Source organism: Gaeumannomyces tritici (assembly GCF_000145635.1).
Source record: "Gaeumannomyces tritici R3-111a-1 unplaced genomic scaffold supercont2.1, whole genome shotgun sequence".
NCBI classification, from domain to species: domain Eukaryota; kingdom Fungi; phylum Ascomycota; class Sordariomycetes; order Magnaporthales; family Magnaporthaceae; genus Gaeumannomyces; species Gaeumannomyces tritici.
Genome location: NW_008804545.1, coordinates 2873084 through 2896278, shown reverse-complemented (window position 1 = coordinate 2896278; position 23195 = coordinate 2873084). Strand labels below are relative to the sequence as shown.

The following is a 23195-nucleotide window of genomic DNA, read 5'->3' as shown; positions in this document are numbered from 1 at the left end:
ATTGAACCACTGAAAGAAAAAACGCTTGCGCAACCCGCGGGTATCTTGGAGAGCGGACGCGACTATCCTCTATCGGGCCACGAAGGATTTGGGCCATCTCTCAGGAATCGGTGTCAGATTTCGCTTGGCCAACCCGCCGGCGTTTGGAGGGCGGTACACAACCTGTCATGGCTAAATGCAGCCCACAGGACAAAAAAGTGCAGAACCAGCAGGATGAGGCTGACCCGCCAGTCCCAGCGCCACAGCGATGCTACCCGGCGGGTGTCTGGCCTACTGGGCAAACCCGCCCTGGTGAGCAGCCTCCTCGGGTACGGCCCGGTCTCGCTGACGGTAGCAGGGATGGCGAGGTCCATCCCAGCTACAACTACCAGGAATGCCCCGATTCCGGGGTTGACGACATATGGCCAGCACGGCCGTGTCAAGGACGCTATCTTGATGACAAACAGAGCCAGGCGGGCCGACGAGACAACCGGGGCGGCGTTTCGCGCGAGAAATAGGGATAGGTTGTGATGCGCCACCACCACTTGGTGTCTTGCATGTTCTAGCGGCGTGGTGGGAGGTGGCATGAGCAGCGGAATGGGCCCGGGGGGCGCGGGAGATGTCCTGCCGCGGCCGCTGGGAGACGGCGACCGACGCTCCAAGCTTTCGTGCCCGTGCGACGTTACCAATGGGGGAGGTCGGTGTCGGGGCGTCGACGGCGTTGGGTTTGGGTGTTTCTGGATGCTGTTTAGCGGTGTCGGCTGCGGCGAGAGCGAGCTGTCTGCCTCGGCTGGAACAGCTGCCGGGGTGGCCGTAATCTCCTCACGTGTGGGGGGTGGACGGGCAAACGAGGACTGCTTCGCAGGGTCTTCTCTCGCTCAACGGTTTAGCAGGATGCACACCACCAGCATACATAAGAGCAGTTGTCGTGAGCCACAGTGACATCACACCACCGATCACACCAGCAGGTGGGACTTACCGTTGACGGGCGTCGAAGGGGGGTGGGGTGAGTCGAGGCTCTGAATCCGCCTCCCCGAGAGACCGATCGACGAGGGGCTGCCGCTCCTCTGGCGTCTTGGCACGCTGTCCAAGGCCGACTCGTTCTTCATGATGCTCAGAACCTCGGGTGCGCTCGGTCGCTCATTGGGGCTGATGGATAGCAGCCTCTTAAGCAGGCTGTACAGTTTGGACGGCAGATCTGGGCGCTCGCGCCTTTCGTCCTGGAACCCTTTCCAGTCTGCAATCTCGGCTCGAAGAAGCTCGACGTCCTCCAGCTCTTCCTGCAGCGTGTTGGCACTGTGGTACGGCAGGCGACCAAAACAGAGGAAGTACAGGATCATTCCAAGCGAGAAGATATCCGATTTGGTCGTAAAGTTTCCATAACGCCCCATCGAATCCTTGACGAGCACTTCGGGAGCACAGTACGAAATGGTGCCGGTGGACCCCGTCGAGCTCCTCATTGCTCTTTCCTGCTGCACCTCGCCAAAGTCACTGATTAGACATATCATGGTCTTGCCCTGGCGGTGCAGCAGGCAGTTGCTTGGCTTCAGGTCCCGGTGGATGTAGTTGTTGTCGTGCAGGTGGACAAGGCCTGAGGTGATGTCCTTGAATATCGAATAGATCTCCTCCAGGGGGAGGCGGCGGTGGGTGGGCGACGTCACCGGGGTCCTCTCGGCTTGGCCTTTGGACCGACGGCGGATCCGCTCCTTGAGCTGTTCATTGGTGACCTCCTTGGGCAGCGCGCCCACGACGTACCGGAGCAGGTCGCCGCCGTTGCAGTACTGCTGGAGGATAAAAGCACAGGCCACACTAGGGCCAAACCGGTTGAGCTTCACCTCCTCGAGCCAGACGTGGCGGTAGGCGACGAGATTTGGATGGGTCAGGGAGGCCAGCAGCTCTACCTCGACGAGGACCTTCTCGAGCCAGGCGTGGTCGTCGCCCACGGGGACGCGCTTGCAGGCGTAGTGGCCGAGCTGGACGCCATCAAGCTGGTGGCGGACGAGGAGAACGACGCCCTTGCCGCCCCTGCCCAGCTCGTGCTCTTCGACAAAGAAGTCGCGGAAGTAGTTTGGGCTGAAGGCGCTCTTGCGGATGCGGGCGCCCTCCTGGATGGCGGGCTCGCTCGAAACGAACTCGGGGTCGGGCGCAGTCTCGACGTGGGGGACCCGGTGGACGAGGCGGCGCACGGGGCTCGAAGGCGGGCGGTCCGGGCGGGCGGGCTCGTCTGGGCGGCGGGCGTGGTGCGGCCTGTCGTGCTGGCCGCCAGGTTGCAACAGGCGGAAGTATCCGGGGCTAACGAAAGAGTCGTGAGCGGGTGGGGCGTCGTACTGGCGGTCGGCGGGCGACGTGTTGAGTGGTCGATGGCAGGTGGGACAGTCGGTCACCCTCTGGATCTCAAGGCGACTCGAGGTGCGGTCGCGGACGACAAGAGCATTGTTATAGCGACTGCCAAAGGCAACATCGCGCTGCATGTCAGCGCTCGGAGCGCAGCGAGCGGGGGCAGGGACAAGGTCTGGGGCGCGGGGCTCCTACAGTACGATCTCGCGATCTTCGCGGGGATGATACGGGACCAGAGACATGGCAGCGCATTCACTCCTGGGGCGCGCGTGGCGAGGGGATTCGGGGTGGGCAGTTTTCGGATGGGAGGATGGCTGAGGGGAGTTGGATGGTGCAACAAAGGAGGGAGTCGGGGACCAAGGGAGAACCAAGGGAGAACGGTATGGCACGTTTAAGCAGCAACGTCACTGTTGTTGCTCGCGAATCCGTGCGGCTGCAGAGGCGCGCATTGATGCGCCATCGTCGTCTGGCCAGGTATGCAGCCCGGCGTGGTTTGTGGCAAGCGACGGCGGCCACAAGGGAGGAGTCGACAGAAGCCGATGGAGGTGGTGTGGTGTGGGTACACGGCGAAAGTCGTGCGCACAACGGCTCGCCCTGGTGGCGGGATCAATATTGTGATGCGACTCGGTAACAAAGTGAGGCACAGTTGGTGCTGACTTCCAGCGGGTTCGGTGTGTGACCTCACCATGATGGCGCTCGGGAAGCTGCTAGCATTGAATCGGGGTGGAGCACGCGCCTTGCACAGCGAACCTGCACAGCGAACCTGCATGGCGGTGGAGCATCGCTCAATTGCCTGCAGCTAGCCCCAATCGCGATCCGATCAAATCGCGGGAACGGGAATTGAACCCTCTTGATCCCATTGTTTGGGTTCGAGTTCCGTGGTCCTCTTTGAGTGGATCGGTGGCTCCTTCCGTCCGTCTTTCAGATCCCAGAGCGGCAATAATGAAATCAATAAATTCCAACCAACGAATCCATCGATTCGTCACTTTGACAAAAGACTTCATAGCCAATAGACGCTTTGCTCAACGCAACCCTGAATCCGGGCTTTTGTCTCTGCACACTATTGTTTTACAGCGACAGTTTCGGGTATTTATACCGGTTAGCAGGGTTACCCTGGACATCATCAACTGGCCCATTCCCCAAACGCACCAGATCAAGAGCGCAACGGACGACGGCTAGAAGTCGAAACTAGGGATTCCTCTAAACGTCTAACATAGGTCAGAAAACCAGGCAGGATCTCCCTTGTTGACAAACGACAAACTAGCAACGGTGCTCCCGATGCTCCCTCCAGCAAGGACCCCTCCAATGAACCCTCACCACCTCTTGCTGGCGAGCCTCTTGCTGGCGAGCCTCTTGCTGGCGGACCTCTTGCTGGCGGGCCTCTTGCTGGCGGGCCTCTTGCTGGCGGGCCTCTTGCTGGCGAGCCTCTTGCTGGCGGGCCTCCTGGCGGGCCTCCTGGCGAGCCTCTTGCTCGCGAAGTAACTGCTCCAGGAGCGAGAGAGGCTGCGAACATTCGCACTGGTGTTGCATCTTGCCATTCTTAAAATCTGGAAGAATCTCCCGCTTAAACCAGTCCAGACGGTGCCTATTTAGGCCCATGGTAAAGACACACCAGTAACAGCCGTGGGGGCCCCCCAGCAAGAGGTCCTCCAGCAAGAAGCCCGCCAACAAGAGCTCCGCTAGGCGGAGCAGGCAACTAGGACTTTGAGCAAGGTCCCTAGCCGCACAAACAAGCACAGTGTCGGTGCGTCGACAGGTGAGTAAAAGGGGCTCGTCATCCCAACCCAGGATACAAGCGTATCCTTGGCATTTACACCAGGTAAATAAATCTTGTCCAGCATTGAAAAAAATATGCAATGATACGATGCACACAAGTGACCCTCATCGACAGAGTCCGAGTATGCTGCTCACAGACCACGCCATCTTGCGGCAAGCGCCGCCTTAATGTTTCTTCCTAGTCAGCCCCCTTGACTCATCAACAGCACCGCATCCTGGGTCCAGTTCGTCTTCGCAACCTGCTGGACTCCGCCTCGAGGCTGGACTGGTTCGCGTTTTGTCAGCCTCCCCGGGCCGAAGGCAGGTTGCCCGCCGAGGCTGCCGAATATATCGCCAATGTAGCTACAGTCGAGTCAGATGACGTTCAACCAGAGCGGATGGGGCGTGCCGAGCGGAAGCGCGGCTAGGATGTGCTCTCACTTATTTGGCTTGACTCCTTCCTTGAATTTGCTGTCCCAGGCGTCAATGATCCCCTTGGCGATCTAGATGCCGGCTTGGAAGAGGTTGTCGATGGAAGCCATTTTGATGGAGGACACGGCCGGTCCAAAGCATCCTTGCTCAAGGCGATGCGGTTTAGGGCACCCACGGGGTGACGCCAGAGCCCGGCTGAAATCGACCAGCTTCTCGATGTGCATCCTCACAAGAACGTCTAGGACCGCACTATCCTCCTGGGCCGTCATACGACTGGGAACAGCACATGCACACACGCCGTCAGCACGAGGTGGAAAGAGCATATTTTGTAAGGGCAGCGGGAGACTAGATTCGGCGGTCTACTGGATGCCCGACCCGTTGGTCCAGATCTGAGTTGTTGTCAAGCGGCCTCGCTCAGCAGCTCCTCGGAGTAGTAAACGTCCGACGTGGCCGCGTCGCACCGCTCAAACCCCTGGCAGCCCCGTCGCCTTCTCGAACTTGGCCCCGCGCGCCGCGTACCTGGCCCGGTAGGCGGCCACATCCACGCGATCCGACAGGGCGGCGCGCAGCGCGAGGCCGCGTATCGCGTCAGCGCGACCGACCCGTGGTGGCGCGCTTGGGGCTAACGCCGGCGATTCCCGCCGTCAGGAAGTAGGTCCCGGTGAGGTCGAAGCGGGGCGAGAGGGTCAGGGCGGGCATGGTGCTGGCCTCACCCATGCTATCATCACCTGGGAGACTGAGTGGTCGGCGAGGTAGTGGACGTGCGGGTAGATCATGGACAGACCCGGCGACGATATGTTGACAGCCATGAGGCCCCCAAGGCCACTACCTGGCATGTTTTTGCACCACACGTTGGCTTCGTCGGCAAACTGGGCAAGGTGGGTATCCGGGCGTTAAGATGGTAAGGCAACCCCTCCAGGGTTGAAGTGCAGACTAAGGTTGTCTTGCCAAGCTGATTACAAAGACCTTGGGTGCGATTCTACCATGGTCCTTGCGCTGGACAATAGCAGAGACTGCGAACGAGCACCATGTCAGCAAGCAGGTGGCTGCCAGATAATGGGAGCACATTTTTCAACAAAAACATGCAACAAAGGAGTTGAGTGGAGAGGCTCCTTTCTCAGAGAAGCATCTAAGGGACGCCCGTAAAATTGCACAAGTGCCTGAAATCGGGGATGCGGCTCAATGTGTCATTTATACGGACCCTATTGGGAGCCAAGCACCCCATCCATCGGGCCCCAAGCCCGCGAATAAAGGGGTTTGACTTGCGTGGGCTTCTTCCTGCAGCACATCTCACCATCTCGCCTTTTCTCAGACAAGGAAGCCCGGTCACCCTGGGGGACCTCCCCCATCACGCCCAGCAAAGTAATCGCCGTGGATGCGTGGATAAGCCGACAACAGGGGACAAAGGGACGTCTTCCTCCCAGTCTGACCGCCACGAACAAGACATTGAGGGAAGAGGGGGGCTTTCGACATTCCACGGCGTCACACAAACTAACAGCGAAAACGAACATTCCATGAAAAAACCCCGCGGCGACCCCCGTTACGCCCGAACGCCGCCTTTCCAACCAGCCCCCAATCATCAAGGTCACTCTCGCCCTCCTCGGGTAGTCTCGCAATCTCTGGTGCTATAGGATGTGTCCGCTGGTAGAGCATATGATACGGCTGGCACAGGGCCCTCATATCAAAGCACTCTTGACACATGTAGAAATCCCCCTCGCCACAGGTGAAGCACTCGTAACGCACTTGGCCCGCCGCCACATTGAAAGTGCACACGTGGCAGAATCCGCAGCTGGCCGGCCCAAGCGGCAATCTCGATTGCGATCCCCCTCGCCGTGCCCTAGATTCTCGGCCGGCTCGATGAGGTGGACGCTCTTGCGTGCGGCCTCCCGCTTTAGAACATTGACCAGATCGCGAGACCCGTTCCTGCGAGCCCAGCACAAAAGCGACCGGCCCAGGCTATCCTCGAAGTCGAACTGCCCTTGGACAGTGGCGAGGAGCCTTTTGGCCATCGGCACGTGGCCGCCGACGATGGCCATGGCCAATACAGATAGTCCGTGCATGTCTCGTTGGAGCGCGTCTAGGACTCCTCCATTCCCCAGGACCAAATCCATCCCGACCTCGCTCCCCGTACGGGCGCACCAGTGGAGGATGCTCCGCCCATCCGAGTCTAGCCGCGCCGGGTCCGCTCCTGATTCAAGTAGGAGCTTCAGGGTTCTCAAATTTCCCGAGATTGTGGCCATATGGGTGAGGGACTTGTGCGGTTCAGAAATTGCATCGAAATCCGGCCTATCCGCAACAAGGACTTGGAGGCACCCTGTGTTGTTGGCTTGGCAAGCAATATGCAGTGCAGTAGTGCCATCATTGCTGCGGGCATTGACATCCGCCCCATGCCCCAGAAGCACTGACAGACATTCCTCTTGGTCGTGTTCCGATGCGGCATGGAGGGCTGACTTGCCATCGATGTCCTTGGCGCCGATGTTTGCACCGTAGGCCAGAAGAGTTTTGAGATTCTCAACTTTTCCTTCGGCTGCTGCGGCATGCAGTGCAGCAGCCCCACTGTTGTTGCTGGTATTGATGTCTATCCCATGTTTCCGTAAGAGTGAAAGGTGGTTGGGGTGCGACATGGAGGCTGCCAGGTGGAGAGCCGTCTGACCGAAGTTATCTGCGGCCGTAACGTCGGCGTCGCGAGACGGCAGGGCTTCGAAACACTCGGTGTCTTCGTCGGAGGAAGCAGCGAAGATCAATGCTGTCATGCCTTGATTCTCTTTGGCCTCGATATCGGCCCCATTTTCCGGCAGAAGCGGGATGCATTGCGCATGCCCCAGAGCGGAGCATAAATGAAGTGCGGTCCAGCCATCAGAATCCCTGGCTGCAACATCCGCTCCCGCTTCGACCAAGGCCTTTAAACAATCGACATGCCCGTTCCGGGAAGCAAACATGGCTGCCGTCCAATCACCCCTGCCTTTGGCATTGACATCGGCCCCGGCCCTAATCAGCACCATAAGGCATTCGATCTGCCCTTCTTCGCAAGCAAGTTGAACTGCAGTCGCACCACCAGGGATCTGGACGCTCACGCCTGCTCCGTGCTTAGGCAGGGGCTTGGGGGGTTCGGCGCATCCAGAGGTCGAAGCAATACGGATTGCCGTCCAGTCAAGCAAAACCTTCAAGCAGTCGACATATCCAGACATAGAAGCATGATGAATTGGCATCAAGTCGTCGCCATCCTCTGCCGTCGCATCAGCTCCGCGCTCGAGCAAAAGCTTCAAGCAGTCGATATGGCCCTTAGCAGCAGCAGCATGTGCAGCAGTGGGAGCCCTGTTTGTTGCGCTCCCCAAGTCGACCCCCCGATCTAGGAGGAACTCCAGACAGGCCAGGCTGCCCACTAGAGCAGCCATATAGAGAGGAGTGTGGCCTTGGTTGCTTTTGCTGTTCAAATCAGCGCCTTGGTTCGACAGGAGCTTCAGCACACCCAGGCCACCCGATGCGCGCTTGACAGCGAGATGAGCCGGCCGGAGCCCTTGATTATCCTCGGAATCGACACTGGGATTGTATCCCAACAGCCGCTTGACGACTGCGAACTCGCCAGATAACACGGCCATCATCAATGGCGTGCAGCCGTTGCGGTCTTTGTATCCGATGCCTGCTCCGTTGTCTAGCAAAAGAGCAACGACGTCCTCCTTGGTCCCTCTGCATGCCACATGCAGTGGTGTCGCCCAATCATTGTCCAGCGCGTTTATGTGGGCGTGATGGTCAATGAGAAGTTGGAGAATACGCACGTTGCCACCCTTGGCAGAGACAACATGCAGCGCTGTTCGGCCATGTTCGTCTGCAGTGGTAGCAGGAGTCTTCACTTGGGATAGCATGTAATCGACGGGCTCAAACCCGGCGTCGCAGGCAACGAAGAGCGCGTGACAGGCTGGGTCCTGGGGGCTCGATTCGGCCGACGGGATGTGTCGCCGGAGAGAACTCCATGTGGCCCGCCGTGGATCGATTAGACTGTTGATCATTCTAGCAAGAGTGGGGTGCATGGGAGCCGCATTAGGACGCCGGGGGCAGGGCTTCAGCGCTTCGATGGCAATGGAAACGAATACCCGCGGAACTGTCACCTCTCCCAACAGGAGTCCCTTGTCCAATGCATGTCCCATGCCGAGATAGCGAAGACGCTGGATAGCAAGGTGCCTCTCGTGTGCAACGTGGCGCATCGCGAGCCTTTGATCAATTGGGCGCAGCCCGTCTTCAACTGGTAGCCGGTCTATGAGGTACTGCCGGACCGAGCGGTGTACGATGTGGACCGTTGAGGAACGAGCGTCGGGCTCCGGAGCTCGCTTCTGTGGGCGAAGCTCAACCAGTGACTCGTATAAGCCCACAATGTCGTCCGAGATATAGGGCTCATCCATGTTGTTGGGTAAGTCGTCGTCGTAGAGACCCTCGACATCGTTGTCGGGGATGGTCAAAGCTTCAATCAGCTCAAGGACAGTGAGCGGACGAGGTGTGAAGGCAACCTATCGCAAGATCGAAAAGGCTCTCTTTCCGCCGTCTGCACGAGGGGTTGTTTTGTTCCGACTGTTGTCATATATATGGTCGAGGCCTGTAGGGGTCTGTTCAATAGCCCGTACGAGCGCGCTCTCGCTCTTTGTTCCCGAAAGGTACTCTCCAAGCATTATCATCCAGAGGAACATGCCTTCAGACTTTGCAACTATCCGTTCGGCAAGTCTACACCGTTCCTCGTCGGTTCTTCGGGGGAGTTTTTTATCGACAATCTCATGTGCCAAGGCCCTTGCGTCTGTGTTGACATCGTTTGGTAAGATGGAATACGCAATGCTTGCGATGTCCTCGGAAAGGACAAGTTGGGAGTTGAATGCGCGCGTAAGATAGTTTTCCTTGCGACTGACGAGTAGAATGCGGGTTTTGGTGCGAGATGCAGCCTCGGCGATAGCAAGGAAGAATCCGACGGCCGAATCTCGGTCATGTATGTCGTCGAAGCGCTCTGCACCGCTAGTCCACCTACACTCGTCAAGGCCATCCACGACAAGCGTGCAGCCATCGAGGCGGCGTAGGACGTGTCTCAGCACTTTCACAGTCACATCTTGACTAGCGCGCGGCGGAGCCCTTGCATCCCAACACTCGCTGGCAGCGTCCAGGGCCTCGGGGCTTTGCGTGATCAACTGGAACAGCCATGACTTGATGACTGTGAAGGGCTTATCCAGGCTGCCAGAGTCGGCAGACACGAAGTAGTGGGCGACAAGGTGCTTGTCGGGACCGCCCGATAGACGTTGGATCAGTTTGGCGCAAAGCACGGACTTGCCGTAGCCAGCAGGGCCGTTGATCCACAAAACCTTGGGCGAATCGTGCCGGAAATCTTTCGAGAGCCATTTGATGGTGAATTCGCGCTCGAGGATCCATTCGCAGGTGTTGTGAAGCCTCTTGCGAAGATGTCTGTCGTAGATCATGGTGCTCCAAGGTGCCTCGAGCCATGTCTTCACCACGTTCCGAAACTGGGCTGCGAGACCCGAACAAATGGTTAGCGGAGCAATTGGGCGAGGTGAGTGATTAGGTCGCTGATACCCTCAAGGTGGTACTTGACTCGGGTCTACCTCCGGACGGCCCAGTCCACCTTGGCAAACGTGGAGAGGTTACGCACCCAGGTCACTGGCAAAGCGGAAAGGTCAGTTAGTACTCTGCGCAGCGGCCTTGGCTCCTGCTCGCCCCTCAACGGAGCCTCGAGCAAGCGTTCAAGATTGCTACACAGATCCCTGATATCCCTGAGGGCGGCAAAAACTACGCGGGCAATCTCTGGGTCATCGAGGGACGGGTGATGATCGGGCAGCAAGATGTCCCCTTGAATGCCGATCTCGTGGCTCCATATCTCGAGCAGGTGTTTGTCGAGTTTGAACTGAACCGCGCCGGAGCGAGCAGTGGTGTCGGAGTCAAGGAGGCAGTCGATCTTCTCGACAAGGTCCCTCACGGCGCTAAAGAGACCTGCGACGCCGAGGACGCCAAACACCGTCCCGGCCACCTCCATGGCGCGGACTGGTTGAGACCAGGCTGCGGCGGCGGGTTGACTTTCGTAGAAGTAGGCGAGAGTAGGTTTGGGGGTTGATTGGTTTGAATCAGACTGACGGCTTTGGTAACCCGTGTCAGTACATTGCCACCATGGTGGGAATGATGGCAACGGCGAGGTGGCATGGAAAGACACAAGAAAGTGGACGAGAGACACGGGCAAACGAATTATCTTCCAGCCATCGTAGCACCCCGAGCGTGTCGTTTGCTGTGTTACACGAAGGTCCCCTTGTGTCACGTTGGGAAGCAGCACAGGTAGAACCAGCCACATGCGGCTGAAGGTCAGGTATCTTCCGCTTGGGCTGCTCGGCACTACCTGGTGTAACAATCAGGTCAGGGGTGTCTACCCCCAAGATAGAGAGGTATATTGGCATTTCGACTTGATGCAGGCGATTTGAGGCGAGGGACGGAGTGCTAGTGCACCGTCTTTGCGCCTTGCCTCATTCCCGGCTGAAGATCTGGGACGAGTCAGAGCTTAGTCTCCATTTTGCGGTGTGCAATTGGCCACCACCAGGAATGAGGAGGAGGACAAGTGCGAGGCTGGTCTAGGCTAGGTGATATTACCCACCTGCTCATTGCCTCTCACTTCTTCACACGCCAAGTATCACTAATCTTGGCGTCGCTTTGCACCCATCGTCTTGGCAGTCGGGTGGTACCGCGCACCTTGCTTGATTCCACCAGTTTGCGACCCAACACAACAGCTCACCGCTCAGCCTCTCAAGTTATGAGACATGGCGATGGACGCGTCGAAAATGCCTCTTTCCCAGCGGGTGTTCTCAGGCGCCTCCAAGGGCTGTTGCCCCCTCTGACATTCATCACATGTCACTACGCCTATTTTGTAGGCATGTGCCTTGTATTCTCGCTCATCTTCTGGGGCTCTTCGAGCGCGGTTTTTCCCGTCGGCTATGTCGATAGCCTCTTCCTCGTGGTCTCGGCCATGACCGGTACTGGCCTGAACACGGTAAATCTCAGCCATCTCAATACGTGGCAGCAGATCATGCTGTTTCTGCTCATCATGTTTGGCGGCCCCATCTGGGTCTCCGTTTGGACATTTCTGGCCCGCAAGCGCGCGTTCGAGCGGCGCTTCAACGACGTCGTCCGTGCCGCTGGAGAGCGCACCAAGAGTCCGTGCCACAGTGCCACCTCCCCCGTGGCCGCCGCCGTCGGCTACCTGCTGTTGCCCGTCGTGCCCTGGTCCAGATCTCAGTCTTCCCGTCCCACTGTCAAGGGCCCCCAGGCCGGCTGCGCGGGCGACGGCGCCCGGCGGCCGCGTTCGACGAACGGGGCCAATAAGCCCCAATTTGACGCAGCCGTGGGCCTGGGGCCTGAGACGGGAGGCCTCGCGGTCGGTGATGACGTCGCCCTCGAAACACACACGCCCCCAGGGGCGGCGGCCAACGAGGGTCGCATAACATTCGCCGACGTGGTCAATAACGTCCCCTTGCGCAAGAGGCCTCCTCACAGGACAAGTGCGGACCCTGGCGCGCCGTCGGACAAGGCAGAAGGAAAACTGCCACGGGCCAGAGAAAGCGGCAACGGCGGTGTACGCGAGTTCCTGGATACGATACCGGTGGGGTGCAACGGGCAGTTCCACGACCTCAGCAGCGAGGAGCGGGAGCAGCCGGGCGGGACCGAGTATCGCGCCCTCAAAGTGCTCGCAACCGTGGTGCCGCTGTACTTTGCGCTGTGGCAGCTGGCGGGGTGCCTCGCCCTGGGGGCCTGGATGGCCGTCAACATGCCGGACGTGGCGCTCGCCAACGGCATCGATCCGTGGTGGCTCAGCATCTTCAACGGGGTTTCCGCCTTCAACAACTCGGGCATGTCCCTGCTCGATGCCAACATGATCCCGTTCGGGCAGGCCGCCTTTGTCCTGGTCACCATGGCGCTGCTGATCCTGGCGGGGAATACGGCGTATCCCGTCTTCCTGCGCCTCATCTTTTGGGCCTGGCTCAAGCTGCTGAAGCTGGCGACCGGCGAAGGCGCGCTGGTAGACTTCAAGGCCACGCTGGAGTTCATCCTCAGATATCCGCGTCGGGTTTACACGAACATGTTCCCGTCTCGCCCGACCTGGTGGCTGCTTTTCATGGTTGTGCTGCTCAACTCGATCGACTGGGCCGCCTTTGAGCTGCTGAATTTGGGAAACCCCGTCATCGAGAGCATTCCCAAGGGCGCACGCGTGCTGGGTGGCCTGCTCCAAGCGGCCGTCGTTCGCTCAGGCGGCTTCTCCGTGGTGCCCATCGCCAAAGTCTCCATTGGACTTCTCAGCGTGGGTTTCTAGGCCTGAGAGGGAGTGGGTGGGGTTGCCGACGAAATTCGTGGGGATGGGGGGTGGGGGATGGAGTTGACTTGATGGCGCACTGAGAAAAGAGGGATGAAGACAAGAATAAATCTGGTTGCCAACATAGATCATGTCTTACATGTTACATCATGCCTCTAAAGGCTCCACAAATGGCTGAATTCTGGTCGACGGGAGCGCACGGATGCCGCCGGCACGACACGCTAAAGAGACGCGACAGCCAGTGATGTGCAACGCTATTAAATTTCTACAAGGGTCCCCGCGTCGCACTTTACGCGCAGCACTCCACCCCGTCGCGTCCACCATGGGGCTGAATTTGGCGTCCCCGCGAATATTTGAGCGCCTGCTCGCTCCAGAGAGCTGCGTTTCCTGGAATCTCTCTCCCTCACAACCACCAATTGTCTCGAAAACGCATCCAATTTCGATACTGTGGCCCATTCTATACATTTGATAGAAGCAATTGATCGATTCTTTCTGGACATATACATTCAACCGTTAAAAGCCCAGACATCTATCTATCTCATCGAATCACACGTCTTCCAAACCACCTCCATCGTCACAATCGTTACTGCCACCACCACCAAAACCATGGCCATCCTCAAGCGCAAGCGATCTGAGTCGGAGCTCTCGTTCAGCAGCCAGCTCTCGTCACCACCACGCCCCAACGACTCGTTCTTCTGCCAAACCGCAGGAGTCAACCTCTTCCCCTCGGCACGCTCCCCAGCCTCCTCCAATTCCTGTGGTCGGACCATGAAGCGCTTCCGGGACAACCGACCTTCAGAAGATGAGATCCACCGCAACACCCTGGACCTCCTGTACTCGGCCCAGCGTCAGAGCCCCCAGCCAGAGTCGCCCCTGCCGACCCAGTGCCAGTCAAGACAGCAACCATCCGCCGCCTCCACCGCCGCCTCCCGCCAGACCTCCCTACACAGCTTCTGGAAGCTCCCCAAGCAGAGCCAGGCCGCACAAGCACTGCCGCCAACGTCGCCACAAACCATCCCCAGCGACTGCGCTACTGGCTGCGAGGACTGCGGAAGGGAGCTGCGGGCCGATGACAGCGATGCTATGGAGATTGATGGTGACGCTCGCTGCGGCTGCAGCAGCTGCGGGAAGACGGTCTGCTTCTCCTGCTCCGTGAGCAACCTCGGCGCCAACCGGGAATGTCTGGCCTGCGCTGGGCGGGCTGCTGGCCCGAGTCGCTGGGGCAACGGCCTGCATTTTGGTTAAGATGAAAAGTGCTCGAATATCTCCACTATCGTAATGTTTGTGCTTATTATTTGTTGCTATTTGCTAGCTTGGGCGTTATGTGTATAGTTGTATCATGAGTGTCAGCATATTACCAAAAGCGTGTTCTGCGAGTGTTTTGGCCTACTTTTGTTTCTGGAATTCTAGAGCATCGGGCGTGTGTACTTTTGGGAAGTCAAGTCCCATATCAATGGCGCAAGCAAATACCCTATCCCCGTATCACTACGGAAATACCAATATTACTAGTAATCATGGTTTCTGGTTGCCAGGAGGTGAAGTGAAGCCAAGGCACATTTTCATTAGGTTGTGTCTGGACGCACTGATATCGTGCGCAAGTGGGGACCTGTCCTGCTAGGCTCCAGCGCCTCAGCCGAGACTTAACGCCTAAATCCGCGAGCTGACACCTGACTTCGCGTTTGTTCTCTGGGCGCGTAAACATGGTCAATCCGCGGTACATTTCGATATCAGCATCCTAGCCGAATGACGACTCCCATGCACTCGTGACATTCTCTAGAAATGGCCGAGGCCGAGGACACAGGAAATGGCGCTGTCACTAGCGGTGGCGAGGGGCAGCACGACACACTGAAATACTCGCTTCTCGGGCCTTCTCTGCTCAAGGCCGGCCAGGACTCTGTCGATCAGTCCAAGGTATTGAGACTTCTAGGCTTACTCGGATATTCGAGCTTTGTTCTCAGACCTGTGGCTGACCACTCTGTGCAGATATCTGAAATCATCTACAATGCGTCCAAGGGGTCCAAGTATTTCGCTCGTGAGGCGGAGCGGGACCAGATCCTGACGGAGAAGATCGAACGCATCAACCAGAAGAAGGTGCACCTAGACACACTAGACCTGTCACGGGATGTCCGAGTCGCCGATTCCTGGATCGCAGAGCGCGAGCTGTGCCGGGACCTGAGCCAGTACATTGTCCACGTCGACGCCGACGCATTTTACGCCGCCTGCGAGCTGCTGGATCGGCCCGAGCTGGCCGACGTGCCCTTCGCCGTGGGCGGCGGCGTCCTGACGACGTGCAACTATGTCGCCCGCAAGTTCGGCATCCGCTCGGGCATGGCCGGCTTCGTCGCCAAGAAGATATGCCCGGAGCTGGTGCTCTTGAAGCTCAACTTTGACAAGTACAACGCCAAGGCCGCCGAGGTGCGCGAGGTGCTGGCCGAGTACGACGCCCGGTTCGAGAGCGCGAGCATCGACGAGGCCTACCTCAACATCACGCAGTATTGCGCGGACCACGGCATGGGCCCAGCCGATGTCGTGCAGCAGATGCGCGCCGAGGTCCACCGGCGGACCAGCATCACCGTCTCGGCCGGCATCGCGGCCAACGCGAAGCTGGCCAAGATCTGCTCAAACATGAACAAGCCCAACGGCCAGTTCGTCCTCCCCAACGAGCGCCCGGCCATCATGGAATTCATGGGCAGCCTCCCTTGCCGCAAGGTCAACGGCATCGGCAGAGTGCTGGAGCGGGAGCTCGCAGCCATCGGCGTCGTTACCTGTGGCGACGTCTACCCGGAGCGCAAGTACCTGACCAAGCTCTTTGGCGAGAAGGCCTTCAGGTTCCTGGTCGACTGCTACCTCGGGCTTGGCAGGACCATCATCCGGCCCGCCGAGGAGTACGAACGGAAAAGCGTCGGCACGGAGAGCACCTTCTCCGATATCAGCGGCGGCCAGAAGCTTCGGGAGAAGATGCGGTGGACCGCCGGGGAGCTCGAGAAGGACATGAAAAAGGCCGAATGCAGGGGGCGGACCCTGGTCTTGAAGGTCAAGCTCGCCACGTTCGAGGTTCTCACCCGGCAGGTCATCCTCCCGAGATCCATCCAGCTTGCCGACGACCTCTACAAGTTTGCGCTGCCGATGCTCGCCAAGCTGGAGAAGGAGTTTCCCCGCCTCACCTGTCGCCTCCTCGGGCTGCGCTGCACCAACCTTGTCAGCACCAAAAAGCCAGACACCATGTCATTCTTCGGCCTCAAACCAAATCGAGCCGATTCCGCCCATGGAGAGCGGCAGCACAGCCCCTCTGGCCCGGGCGGCTTCGGCGATGCCTCTCTGGTCGGGGACGACGGCTGGGAGCAATGGCCTGCCGAGGAACTTGATACGCCTGACCCAGATCAGCAGAGGCCGGAGCTACAAGAGGCGAGCCCGTCTCGCAGGCACGGAAAAGAGATAGCCCCAAACCCCACACCAGCACTCAAACAGCCTCCACCCGCGGAGGAGTGGTGGGACTGTCCGATATGTGGCCGTCCGCAGAGCCCGAACGACAAAGAGTTCAACGAGCATATCGATGCGTGTTTGTCGAGACAAGCAATACGAGACACGGTCCAACAAGAGACGCGAGAACGGTCCGCAAGCGAGGTCCCGGCGCCGGAGCCCAAACGTGCCAAGTCTCTCACCGAACGGAAACGCACAAGAGGCGGCTCGGCTGACCCGAGGCAGAAGCGCCTATGTTTTGGATGAATGATATTACTATTGTACACCAACTCGACCCTTCTTCATACACACCTCGGGCATTCTAGGCTCCCTCTTCGTCTACAAATTTGCTGTCCAGTGTTGGGCGCAAGGAAAACGGGAACCCACTCTCACAGAATCTTGACCACCAGCGCTCCCAATCCGCCCTTTTGCGAGTGCACCTTGGAGAGCTCGGACCGCATGGCCGTGACGTCGTCGAAGCTCACGACCGACTTGACGGCCTTGATTTTGCCACGCCCGATGAGCTCGACGCTCTTCTCAAAGTCCTCGCGGACTGCGGGGTTCCCAGAAATGAAAAGCCTCTGGATGTTGGTGCCCCTCATCTTCCAGTCGTACCACCACTGGCAAACCGTCAGGACGACGACCAGGAAAAGCGGTATCTTCCCGACGGCGTCGCGCATCCCGTCCGGGTGGGGGATGCTCGCGATGGTGACGACGACGCCCGTCTTGGGCTTCAGGAGCTGGAACGTGCTCTCCAGGGTCCACTGCGTGTTGTACACAAAGTCCACGGTCCCCCGCCCGACCTCCTTTGCGACGTCCTGCGTCCTGTAGTCGATGACCTGGTCGACGACGCCCGGCCCCAGGTGCTGCTCCACGATGGGCACCTTGGGCGTCGAGACGGTGCTGATGACCTTTGTGGCGCCGTAGACGTTCTTGGCCATCTGCACGCCGACGCTGCCCGTGAACGACAGGGCCCCCGGGATGAAGACGGTCTTGCCCTCGAGCGACGCGCCGGCCGGCAGGCCCATGAGGCCGTGGACGCCCCTGCTGAAGGACTGGTAGGCCACGACGGTGGCGCCCGTCAGGCACGCGGCGTCCTCGAAGCCGACGCCCGGCGGCTTGCGCGCCAGCAGCGCCTCGGGCGCCACCGCGTACTCGGCGATCCAGCCGCCGTACTGGTGCGGGAACACGGGCCGCGTGTAGCGGCCGCCCATGACCTCGTCGCCGACCCGGAGGGACTTGACGCCGCTGCCGACCGCCACCACGACGCCGCTGCCCTCCATGCCGAGGACCCACGGGAACCTGGGGAGGGACCTGAGGGTTAATATTTAGTCGGAGAGTAGAGGGGGGGATGATGGGGGTTTTTTGGGGTGTGTTGATGCCTGCAGAGATTAGAAGGAGAGGGAAAAAAAACATGGGCGACTGACTTGGCGGGAATCAGGTAGCGAAAGGTGCCAGCGGCGCCCATGGTTTCACCGGCCGACGACGAGGCCGCATGGACGCGGATGAGGCAGTCCCCCGGCTTGTTTATCTTTGGCACGGGGAGCGTCTGTATCTCGTACTGTGATGGGTGGGCAGGTTAGCGTCAATCACACGGCAGCTGAGATGGAAACAAGAAAGAAAAAAAAAAAGACCAAAAGCCCGCTTACCTTGTCGGGCGTGCAATAATCTGAGATGGCGAGTGCCCTCATGGTCGAGGGGATTTCCGGGGACGAAGACATGGTTTGTCACTTCCTTGCTGCCGAAGCCTTCTCGTTGTTGCCTTACTTAGGCTGTATAATTCGGTCGTGCGAAAGTGGCGCCCTATATTTCCGACTGATACATGAAGGATGCGATTCAAAGAGAAAAGCCAAAACATTGGTTAACACTCGGGTCTTTTATAGCCAAATTGCACAGACACGCACCCACGCCGCCGCCGCGCCCCGAACGTTCGGCGGTTCGGCGCCGACTCTTGGCAGCGCCCGACGCCGAATGTGGGGCCAGTCGGCGTCGGCCTCCAGTGCTCCCTTTGCCTGCCAAGTATCCATTTAGATCAAGGCCAGCTGATGCAACACATAACCAACACTCGCCTTAAAGTGCAAAATGTCACTTTGCCGTCCATCCGTCCGTCTACCTCAGGTACTCTCAGCAGCGGCAACAGCGGCAACAGCTTCACCCCCCGATCCGCGGCCCATCTTCTCCCTGCCGCAGGAACTTGATGGTGAACTCAAACGTCAGCTGGCCGCCCGGCACAGACCAGCTGTCCCATCTGCCGGCGGCGGCCTGACGGGTCGCCTCCCACACAGCGTGCAGGCGCTTTGCGGCCAGCACAAAATGTGTGAACCTGAAGCCCACACCATCCCAAGTCAGCCTTCTCCAGCCCCTACCGCCCGATGGGGAAAGTAGCCGAGACGAACAAACAGGCAAAGGAAAAAAAGGGGGAGGGAAGACACTCACGCAAGCGCAAAGCACAGGATATAGCCGTCCCGCACGAGGACTTGCAGGACCGCGGCGACTTCGCGGCAGCTGGACGGCTTGACCCGCTGGACACAGCCGTCGCGCAACGTGTCGCTCCACGACCTAGCCGCGAAGGCGGCGAGGTAGATGGCCAGGGCCGTGTCGGCCGCAAGGTTGGCGCCCAGCCACAACGGCCTGCCGCGCCAGAGCAGCCGAGCCAGATTGAGGCCCGAGAGCACGGCTGCGAAGAGGGCCTGTTTTTATTTTTTTATATTTTTTTTTATATTTTATTTCTTTGTGTCAGCTACGCGGTGCCCTCGCCACTTCCACTCCTGTAGGAACACGACATATCCCTTAGGGGCGCCATCTTACAAGATACAGGTCGCCTATCGCACTCTCGCGCACCCACCAGTACGAGGGCCTGTCGCGCAGATTCTGGGAGTCATAGATGACAAGGAAGGCGATCAGGAGGCCCGCCGCGGGAAGGGACAGTAGCAGCGACAAGCATGACAGGACGACCATGTCCCGGGGCGGCCGCGTCGGCGGGGGAGTGGAAGGCTCGGCGCCCTGCTCGGGACCTGGCGACGGCACTTGGGCCGGCTGCCCGGCATTGGCGAGCAGAGGCGTGTTCTCGGAGGCCATTGCGGCGGTCTGGTTGGTCGACATTGCGTTTTTGCACAGGGGTGGACGCCCCAAGGTAGGACTGATAACGACCTGTAAGGGTTGCGCCCGACAAAAGCTTGACAGATTGGAAGCCGGATCGACAACCCAGATCAGGTAGCCGCCAAGAGATGTAAAGTCTGATCACTGACCAAAGAACCGGGTGGCATGTGCAAAACCCGGATTCCGGGCCCGAGTCTTCTAGAACGGCTTGATAGATAGCAGTTGAAACACCGGACGGGAAGAAAGGAAAAAAGTAATGTCCTATGTATTGCTGACAAAAGAGGACAAATACTCAGGCAAGGGAACAGTGGTGGCCCAATCAGAACTGGCAGCCAGCGGCCTGCGCCCTCCGCAGTGGAAGGATTCTGGGGCTGAGCTGGGGGAATCACATCACAATCCTCTGCCACACACCCGGAAAGATTCCTAGAGAGGGCCAAGGCCCCTACTGCCCCTGGGCAATGGAGCCTAGAACCTCCTCAACCACGACCATGTCCTTGTCGACGTCGACCTTCCAGCTGCTGACGGCGAGGCGCGTGCACGTCATGCCCCTCCACACGGTGGGGGACACGTACATCTTCCTCGTTTCGTTGATCCTGTGCGCTAGCTGCCTGTTGACCGCCTCGTCCTTGGCCTTGAAGAGCACGACGATGTGCGTCGCCTCGTCGGGTTCGCCGCCGTCGTCAGGCAGCAGCTCGTAGTGGGGCGACGCGCGCACGTAGGCGGCCACCCTGCGCGCCATCCTGACCATGCGCGCCAGCATCCGCTCCATGCCCTCCCGCCCCTCACTGACCAGGACGGCGTAGACGGGCAGCGCGCGGAACCGGCGCGAGTTCTCCATGCCGATATTCAGGGGGCTCTGTATCGGGGCCCCGCCCGAGCCAGAGGGCGCCAGGTAGGCCGCGTTGGTGTTCTTGAAGACCTGCGACTGCACCGTGGCGTCGCGCGCGAAGAAGAAGCCGTTGTCGTACGGCTTTGCGTTGACAGGAGCATGAGCCTGAGTGTCTTTCCCCTAGTGGCGGTACAAGCAAAAGACGGCGGAGAGAGATCAACCTACCACGTTGAGAATCTTGTGGCCGTCGCCCGTGATGCTGTCGGCAAGATCAAGCCCCGAGACGGCATCATGGAGACGGGCGAACTCGCTGGTTTTCGGAAGAGCTCTCGCAAATATGCCAAAAGCTAGGCGGTGGCGTGTTAGTTGGGCACCTAGTCAAGGAAGTCCCGGACGAGCTTTGTGACACAACAAGGGGGAGATATCATTACCCCCGTCCACGTGGATCCAGGCCTTCTGCCGATCCGCTATGGCTCTGAGCTGCTCCATGTCTTGCCTGCCCACCACAGCAAACCTGCCCGTGTTCACCTCACCGGCACTGACGGAGATGATGGTGGCGACGCCCTCTCTAGCGGCCTCCCTCTCGACGGCTGCTATGTCCAGCCGGTAGGGCTCCTCGGCGCTCAGTGGCAGCTCCTTGACCGAGTCCCGGCCCAGTCCAACGATGGAAGCAGCTTTAGATAGCGAGCTGTGGCCGGCGCAGGTGAGTACCTGGATTTCCTTGATGCCAGCTTTGACGCAAGCGCGCAGGAGGCCGAGCTTGCCGACGGCGTCGGGGCTCGTGTCTTCCCCCGAACCAAGCGAGGCTTCTCCTGCTGCTGCTGCTGCCAGACGCCGGGCGATGATGGCCTCCCTGCCGCAAGCCAAGCCGAGTATGTTGCTAGCAGTGGCACCTGTGCTAAAGGTGCGGCCTGGCCATGCCTTGGGGTCCAAACGGAGCAACGACGTCAACATGGCCAGGGCCGTGTCTTCGACATCGGTGCAGACTGTTTGGGCGGGAAGGTGGACCTGGACGTTCTGGTCCATGGCAGTGACCATGTTGTCGGCCGCCTCGGCCACGGGCAGCGTGGACCCCGTGACAAAGCCGTAGTAGCGCCCGCTCAGGTTCTGGCCCGTCAGGGCAGGCAGCAGCTCGCCGTGGAGGTGCCCAATCGTGGCCTCGGCGCCCATGCCGACCAGGTACGAGGGCGACCCGGGGCGGGGCAGTGCCAGTGTTGCGGCCTCGAGGGCGCGAGGCGGAGGGAGGGTGCAGTCGCCATCCCAGGCGTCGACGGCGCCGCGCAAGCGGGAATATGCCGCACGCAAGAAGTCGCCACCGCCGCCGGCTGGGTCGCCCGATCCCGACATGGTTGGTCCTCTTCCGTCCCGCCTTCCTTCTTCTTTTGCTCCGCTTCGTTTGGTCTTCTTTTATCCTTCCTCGGTCTCTGCTTCTCCTCGCTTCTCCTCAAGGTTGGAACGGTGACGGGTACGAGGTGCCGGTGTCTGAACGCAACAAGGTCCGGTGTTTGTCAATGAGCGATAACTCGCCTTGCAGCAATCATGTACCCCCGCTCTTTTTTAACATACCGCCTTGTTGGTCAACTACGTATGCAAGCTATGTGCCGCGTTCCTGGGATCTAGTCTAGAGTTTACGGGGAAACGGGGAGGCAGAATAAGTACCTACCTTATGCATCGGCGCATGTAAACAAGCCCACAGGTAGGATGGCAGACAAGCCCAATATGAAGGAGGCGGTAACGGGCGTCGGGAATTGAGGCTTGCCACCAGACGCCGACACACTACCTACATGAGAGGCCCCAAGAGAACCCACAGTCTGGAGCACGCAGGATCCGGGTGACCCCGCAAGAATGGACCAGACTAGACTAGATCAGCTGTTGAGTCCGAGACGAGAGAGCGATAGACTCGCGTGGGGAGTTTGGACGAAGCGGCTAGACCTCGACGGCGAACCCGTGTCTGCGTCTACCTCGGACGCAGTGACAATGCCCAAGAGGTATTAGATTGGTGCTGCGTGCCTAGCCTACGTCCTAGACCACGCCTCGCCTACGTCCCCCTGCCTGGAAGAGGCCATAAGCCTTTGGGCGCCTGCTGGATTAGGAAACAGAGTCAGCAGACTGCCGGCCACACAGCATGGGACGATCGTGGGCAAATAGGACCAGGAGGCCGAGGCCCCTGCGACACGCCAGTTACTGGACGATTTGCCATGGAGCGACCGTCGGCGCCATTCTTCCGGTTGCGTCTGCCATGGATGGAAACAGAAGCAGAAGTCGAAGGCTCAGAACATGGGCCATCTCGGGCTCCTCGTCTTCCCGGATCCAACGATTGAAATCCACGGATGGTTGTGCGTGTCGCACTCGATGCAGGTGCGTTCCACAGGCCCCTCCAACTAGTATGCAGGCGGGCGGGACGTTGAGAATCAATGTGCTCGAGCGGGGCAGCAAGAGACATGGATTCGGAAAGCGTTGGGTGCACACAATCGATTCAAGCCGCTCTATTAGGCTCATGACATGAAGGTTCTAGGTTGCTTCAGTCTAAGATCAGCGCTTCCGCAGTGACTGGCGGGGGGCTAAAGGTCGCCCACTGCTCTCGAACCATGGCCTGAATCAAGCAACCCATTGATGTTCTTCAATCTCCACTTTGTTCGATATGTTCTTCTGGCTTCTGCGTTTGTGTCCGTCCCTCTGTTCATTTATTATCGGTTCTCTCATATGGATCGGTCAATACATCTCTCATATTGATACAAGGTGGGTGCGTGGTAGGTGGTCTGCCCTCTACCCGAGAGAAAGGACAGGACTATGGATCCATGCAAGTCTATTAACTCCGAGACAGATCCAGCCGGCCAGCCTATGTGACCCCACGCTGTCCCAAACTGGCGTCTTCACGGCTGCCCGCCTGCAGCTCAAGAGGGCCCAGACTGTCGGGTCCACACAGCTCAACAGCTCAGCTCGTTCGACCCGCGGCTGCGGTCCCCC

General features: G+C 59.2%; 12 protein-coding genes across 12 annotated transcripts; 4 read left to right on the top strand and 8 right to left on the bottom strand.

Annotated features, from left to right (window-relative positions):
* Positions 1-113: 113 nt before the first annotated feature.
* On the bottom strand, positions 114-2450 carry GGTG_00935 (IKS protein kinase; the record flags this gene model as incomplete). The annotated part of the gene is made up of 2 exons (XM_009218690.1): positions 114-856; positions 959-2450. The coding sequence occupies 2 exons, from the start codon at positions 2448-2450 to the stop codon at positions 114-116; spliced, it is 2235 nt and encodes a 744-aa protein (XP_009216954.1).
* Positions 2451-2720: 270 nt separating this feature from the next.
* On the bottom strand, positions 2721-3915 carry GGTG_00934 (hypothetical protein; the record flags this gene model as incomplete). The annotated part of the gene is made up of 2 exons (XM_009218689.1): positions 2721-3020; positions 3634-3915. The coding sequence occupies 2 exons, from the start codon at positions 3913-3915 to the stop codon at positions 2721-2723; spliced, it is 582 nt and encodes a 193-aa protein (XP_009216953.1).
* Positions 3916-4172: 257 nt separating this feature from the next.
* On the top strand, positions 4173-4709 carry GGTG_00933 (hypothetical protein; the record flags this gene model as incomplete). The annotated part of the gene is made up of 2 exons (XM_009218688.1): positions 4173-4214; positions 4299-4709. 2 exons carry the CDS (start codon positions 4173-4175, stop codon positions 4497-4499), a joined length of 243 nt encoding a protein of 80 aa, XP_009216952.1. The 3' UTR covers positions 4500-4709.
* GGTG_00932 (hypothetical protein) lies at positions 4575-4977 on the bottom strand (the record flags this gene model as incomplete). Its single annotated transcript, XM_009218687.1, has 1 exon — positions 4575-4977. Exon 1 carries the CDS (start codon positions 4824-4826, stop codon positions 4575-4577), a length of 252 nt encoding a protein of 83 aa, XP_009216951.1. The 5' UTR covers positions 4827-4977.
* Positions 4978-5091: 114 nt separating this feature from the next.
* GGTG_00931 (hypothetical protein) lies at positions 5092-5312 on the bottom strand (the record flags this gene model as incomplete). Its single annotated transcript, XM_009218686.1, has 2 exons — positions 5092-5231; positions 5288-5312. 2 exons carry the CDS (start codon positions 5310-5312, stop codon positions 5092-5094), a joined length of 165 nt encoding a protein of 54 aa, XP_009216950.1.
* Positions 5313-5546: 234 nt separating this feature from the next.
* On the bottom strand, positions 5547-10572 carry GGTG_00930 (hypothetical protein). Its single transcript, XM_009218685.1, has 3 exons — positions 10145-10572; positions 9120-9998; positions 5547-9005 (listed from the first exon to the last, which is right to left on the bottom strand). Exons 1-3 carry the CDS (start codon positions 10523-10525, stop codon positions 6180-6182), a joined length of 4086 nt encoding a protein of 1361 aa, XP_009216949.1. The 5' UTR covers positions 10526-10572; the 3' UTR covers positions 5547-6179.
* Positions 10573-11287: 715 nt separating this feature from the next.
* GGTG_00929 (hypothetical protein) lies at positions 11288-12841 on the top strand (the record flags this gene model as incomplete). Its single annotated transcript, XM_009218684.1, has 1 exon — positions 11288-12841. One exon carries the CDS (start codon positions 11288-11290, stop codon positions 12839-12841), a length of 1554 nt encoding a protein of 517 aa, XP_009216948.1.
* Positions 12842-13119: 278 nt separating this feature from the next.
* GGTG_00928 (hypothetical protein) lies at positions 13120-14376 on the top strand. Its single transcript, XM_009218683.1, has one exon. It carries the CDS (start codon positions 13448-13450, stop codon positions 14084-14086), a length of 639 nt encoding a protein of 212 aa, XP_009216947.1. The 5' UTR covers positions 13120-13447; the 3' UTR covers positions 14087-14376.
* A 244-nt stretch (positions 14377-14620) lies between these two features.
* Positions 14621-16567, top strand: GGTG_00927 (DNA polymerase kappa; the record flags this gene model as incomplete). Its single annotated transcript, XM_009218682.1, has 2 exons — positions 14621-14752; positions 14825-16567. 2 exons carry the CDS (start codon positions 14621-14623, stop codon positions 16565-16567), a joined length of 1875 nt encoding a protein of 624 aa, XP_009216946.1.
* GGTG_00926 (hypothetical protein) lies at positions 16557-18083 on the bottom strand. The gene is made up of 3 exons (XM_009218681.1): positions 17950-18083; positions 17728-17861; positions 16557-17602 (listed from the first exon to the last, which is right to left on the bottom strand). The coding sequence occupies exons 1-3, from the start codon at positions 18019-18021 to the stop codon at positions 16690-16692; spliced, it is 1119 nt and encodes a 372-aa protein (XP_009216945.1). The 5' UTR covers positions 18022-18083; the 3' UTR covers positions 16557-16689.
* Positions 18084-18451: 368 nt separating this feature from the next.
* Positions 18452-19402, bottom strand: GGTG_00925 (hypothetical protein; the record flags this gene model as incomplete). Its single annotated transcript, XM_009218680.1, has 3 exons — positions 18452-18623; positions 18737-18990; positions 19109-19402. The coding sequence occupies 3 exons, from the start codon at positions 19400-19402 to the stop codon at positions 18452-18454; spliced, it is 720 nt and encodes a 239-aa protein (XP_009216944.1).
* Positions 19403-19841: 439 nt separating this feature from the next.
* On the bottom strand, positions 19842-21575 carry GGTG_00924 (hypothetical protein; the record flags this gene model as incomplete). Its single annotated transcript, XM_009218679.1, has 3 exons — positions 19842-20369; positions 20454-20575; positions 20660-21575. The coding sequence occupies 3 exons, from the start codon at positions 21573-21575 to the stop codon at positions 19842-19844; spliced, it is 1566 nt and encodes a 521-aa protein (XP_009216943.1).
* Between the last annotated feature and the right edge of the window lie 1620 nt (positions 21576-23195).

What these genes read in the sequence shown, in the direction of transcription:
- GGTG_00930 (XM_009218685.1), bottom strand. Translation starts at nt 10,525, where the DNA reads ATGGAGGTGGCCGGGACGGTGTTTGGCGTCCTCGGCGTCGCAGGTCTC. An exon ending in CCGCTTTGCCAGTGACCTGG is followed by an intron (nt 9,999 to 10,144) that starts GTGCGTAACCTC and finishes CTCGCAGCCCAG; the next exon opens with TTTCGGAACGTGGTGAAGAC. An exon ending in CAAAGAGCGAGAGCGCGCTC is followed by an intron (nt 9,006 to 9,119) that starts GTACGGGCTATT and finishes ATCTTGCGATAG; the next exon opens with GTTGCCTTCACACCTCGTCC.
- GGTG_00928 (XM_009218683.1), top strand. Translation starts at nt 13,448, where the DNA reads ATGGCCATCCTCAAGCGCAAGCGATCTGAGTCGGAGCTCTCGTTCAGC.
- GGTG_00926 (XM_009218681.1), bottom strand. Translation starts at nt 18,021, where the DNA reads ATGTCTTCGTCCCCGGAAATCCCCTCGACCATGAGGGCACTCGCCATC. An exon ending in ATTATTGCACGCCCGACAAG is followed by an intron (nt 17,862 to 17,949) that starts GTAAGCGGGCTT and finishes CACCCATCACAG; the next exon opens with TACGAGATACAGACGCTCCC. An exon ending in CGCTACCTGATTCCCGCCAA is followed by an intron (nt 17,603 to 17,727) that starts GTCAGTCGCCCA and finishes GTCCCTCCCCAG; the next exon opens with GTTCCCGTGGGTCCTCGGCA.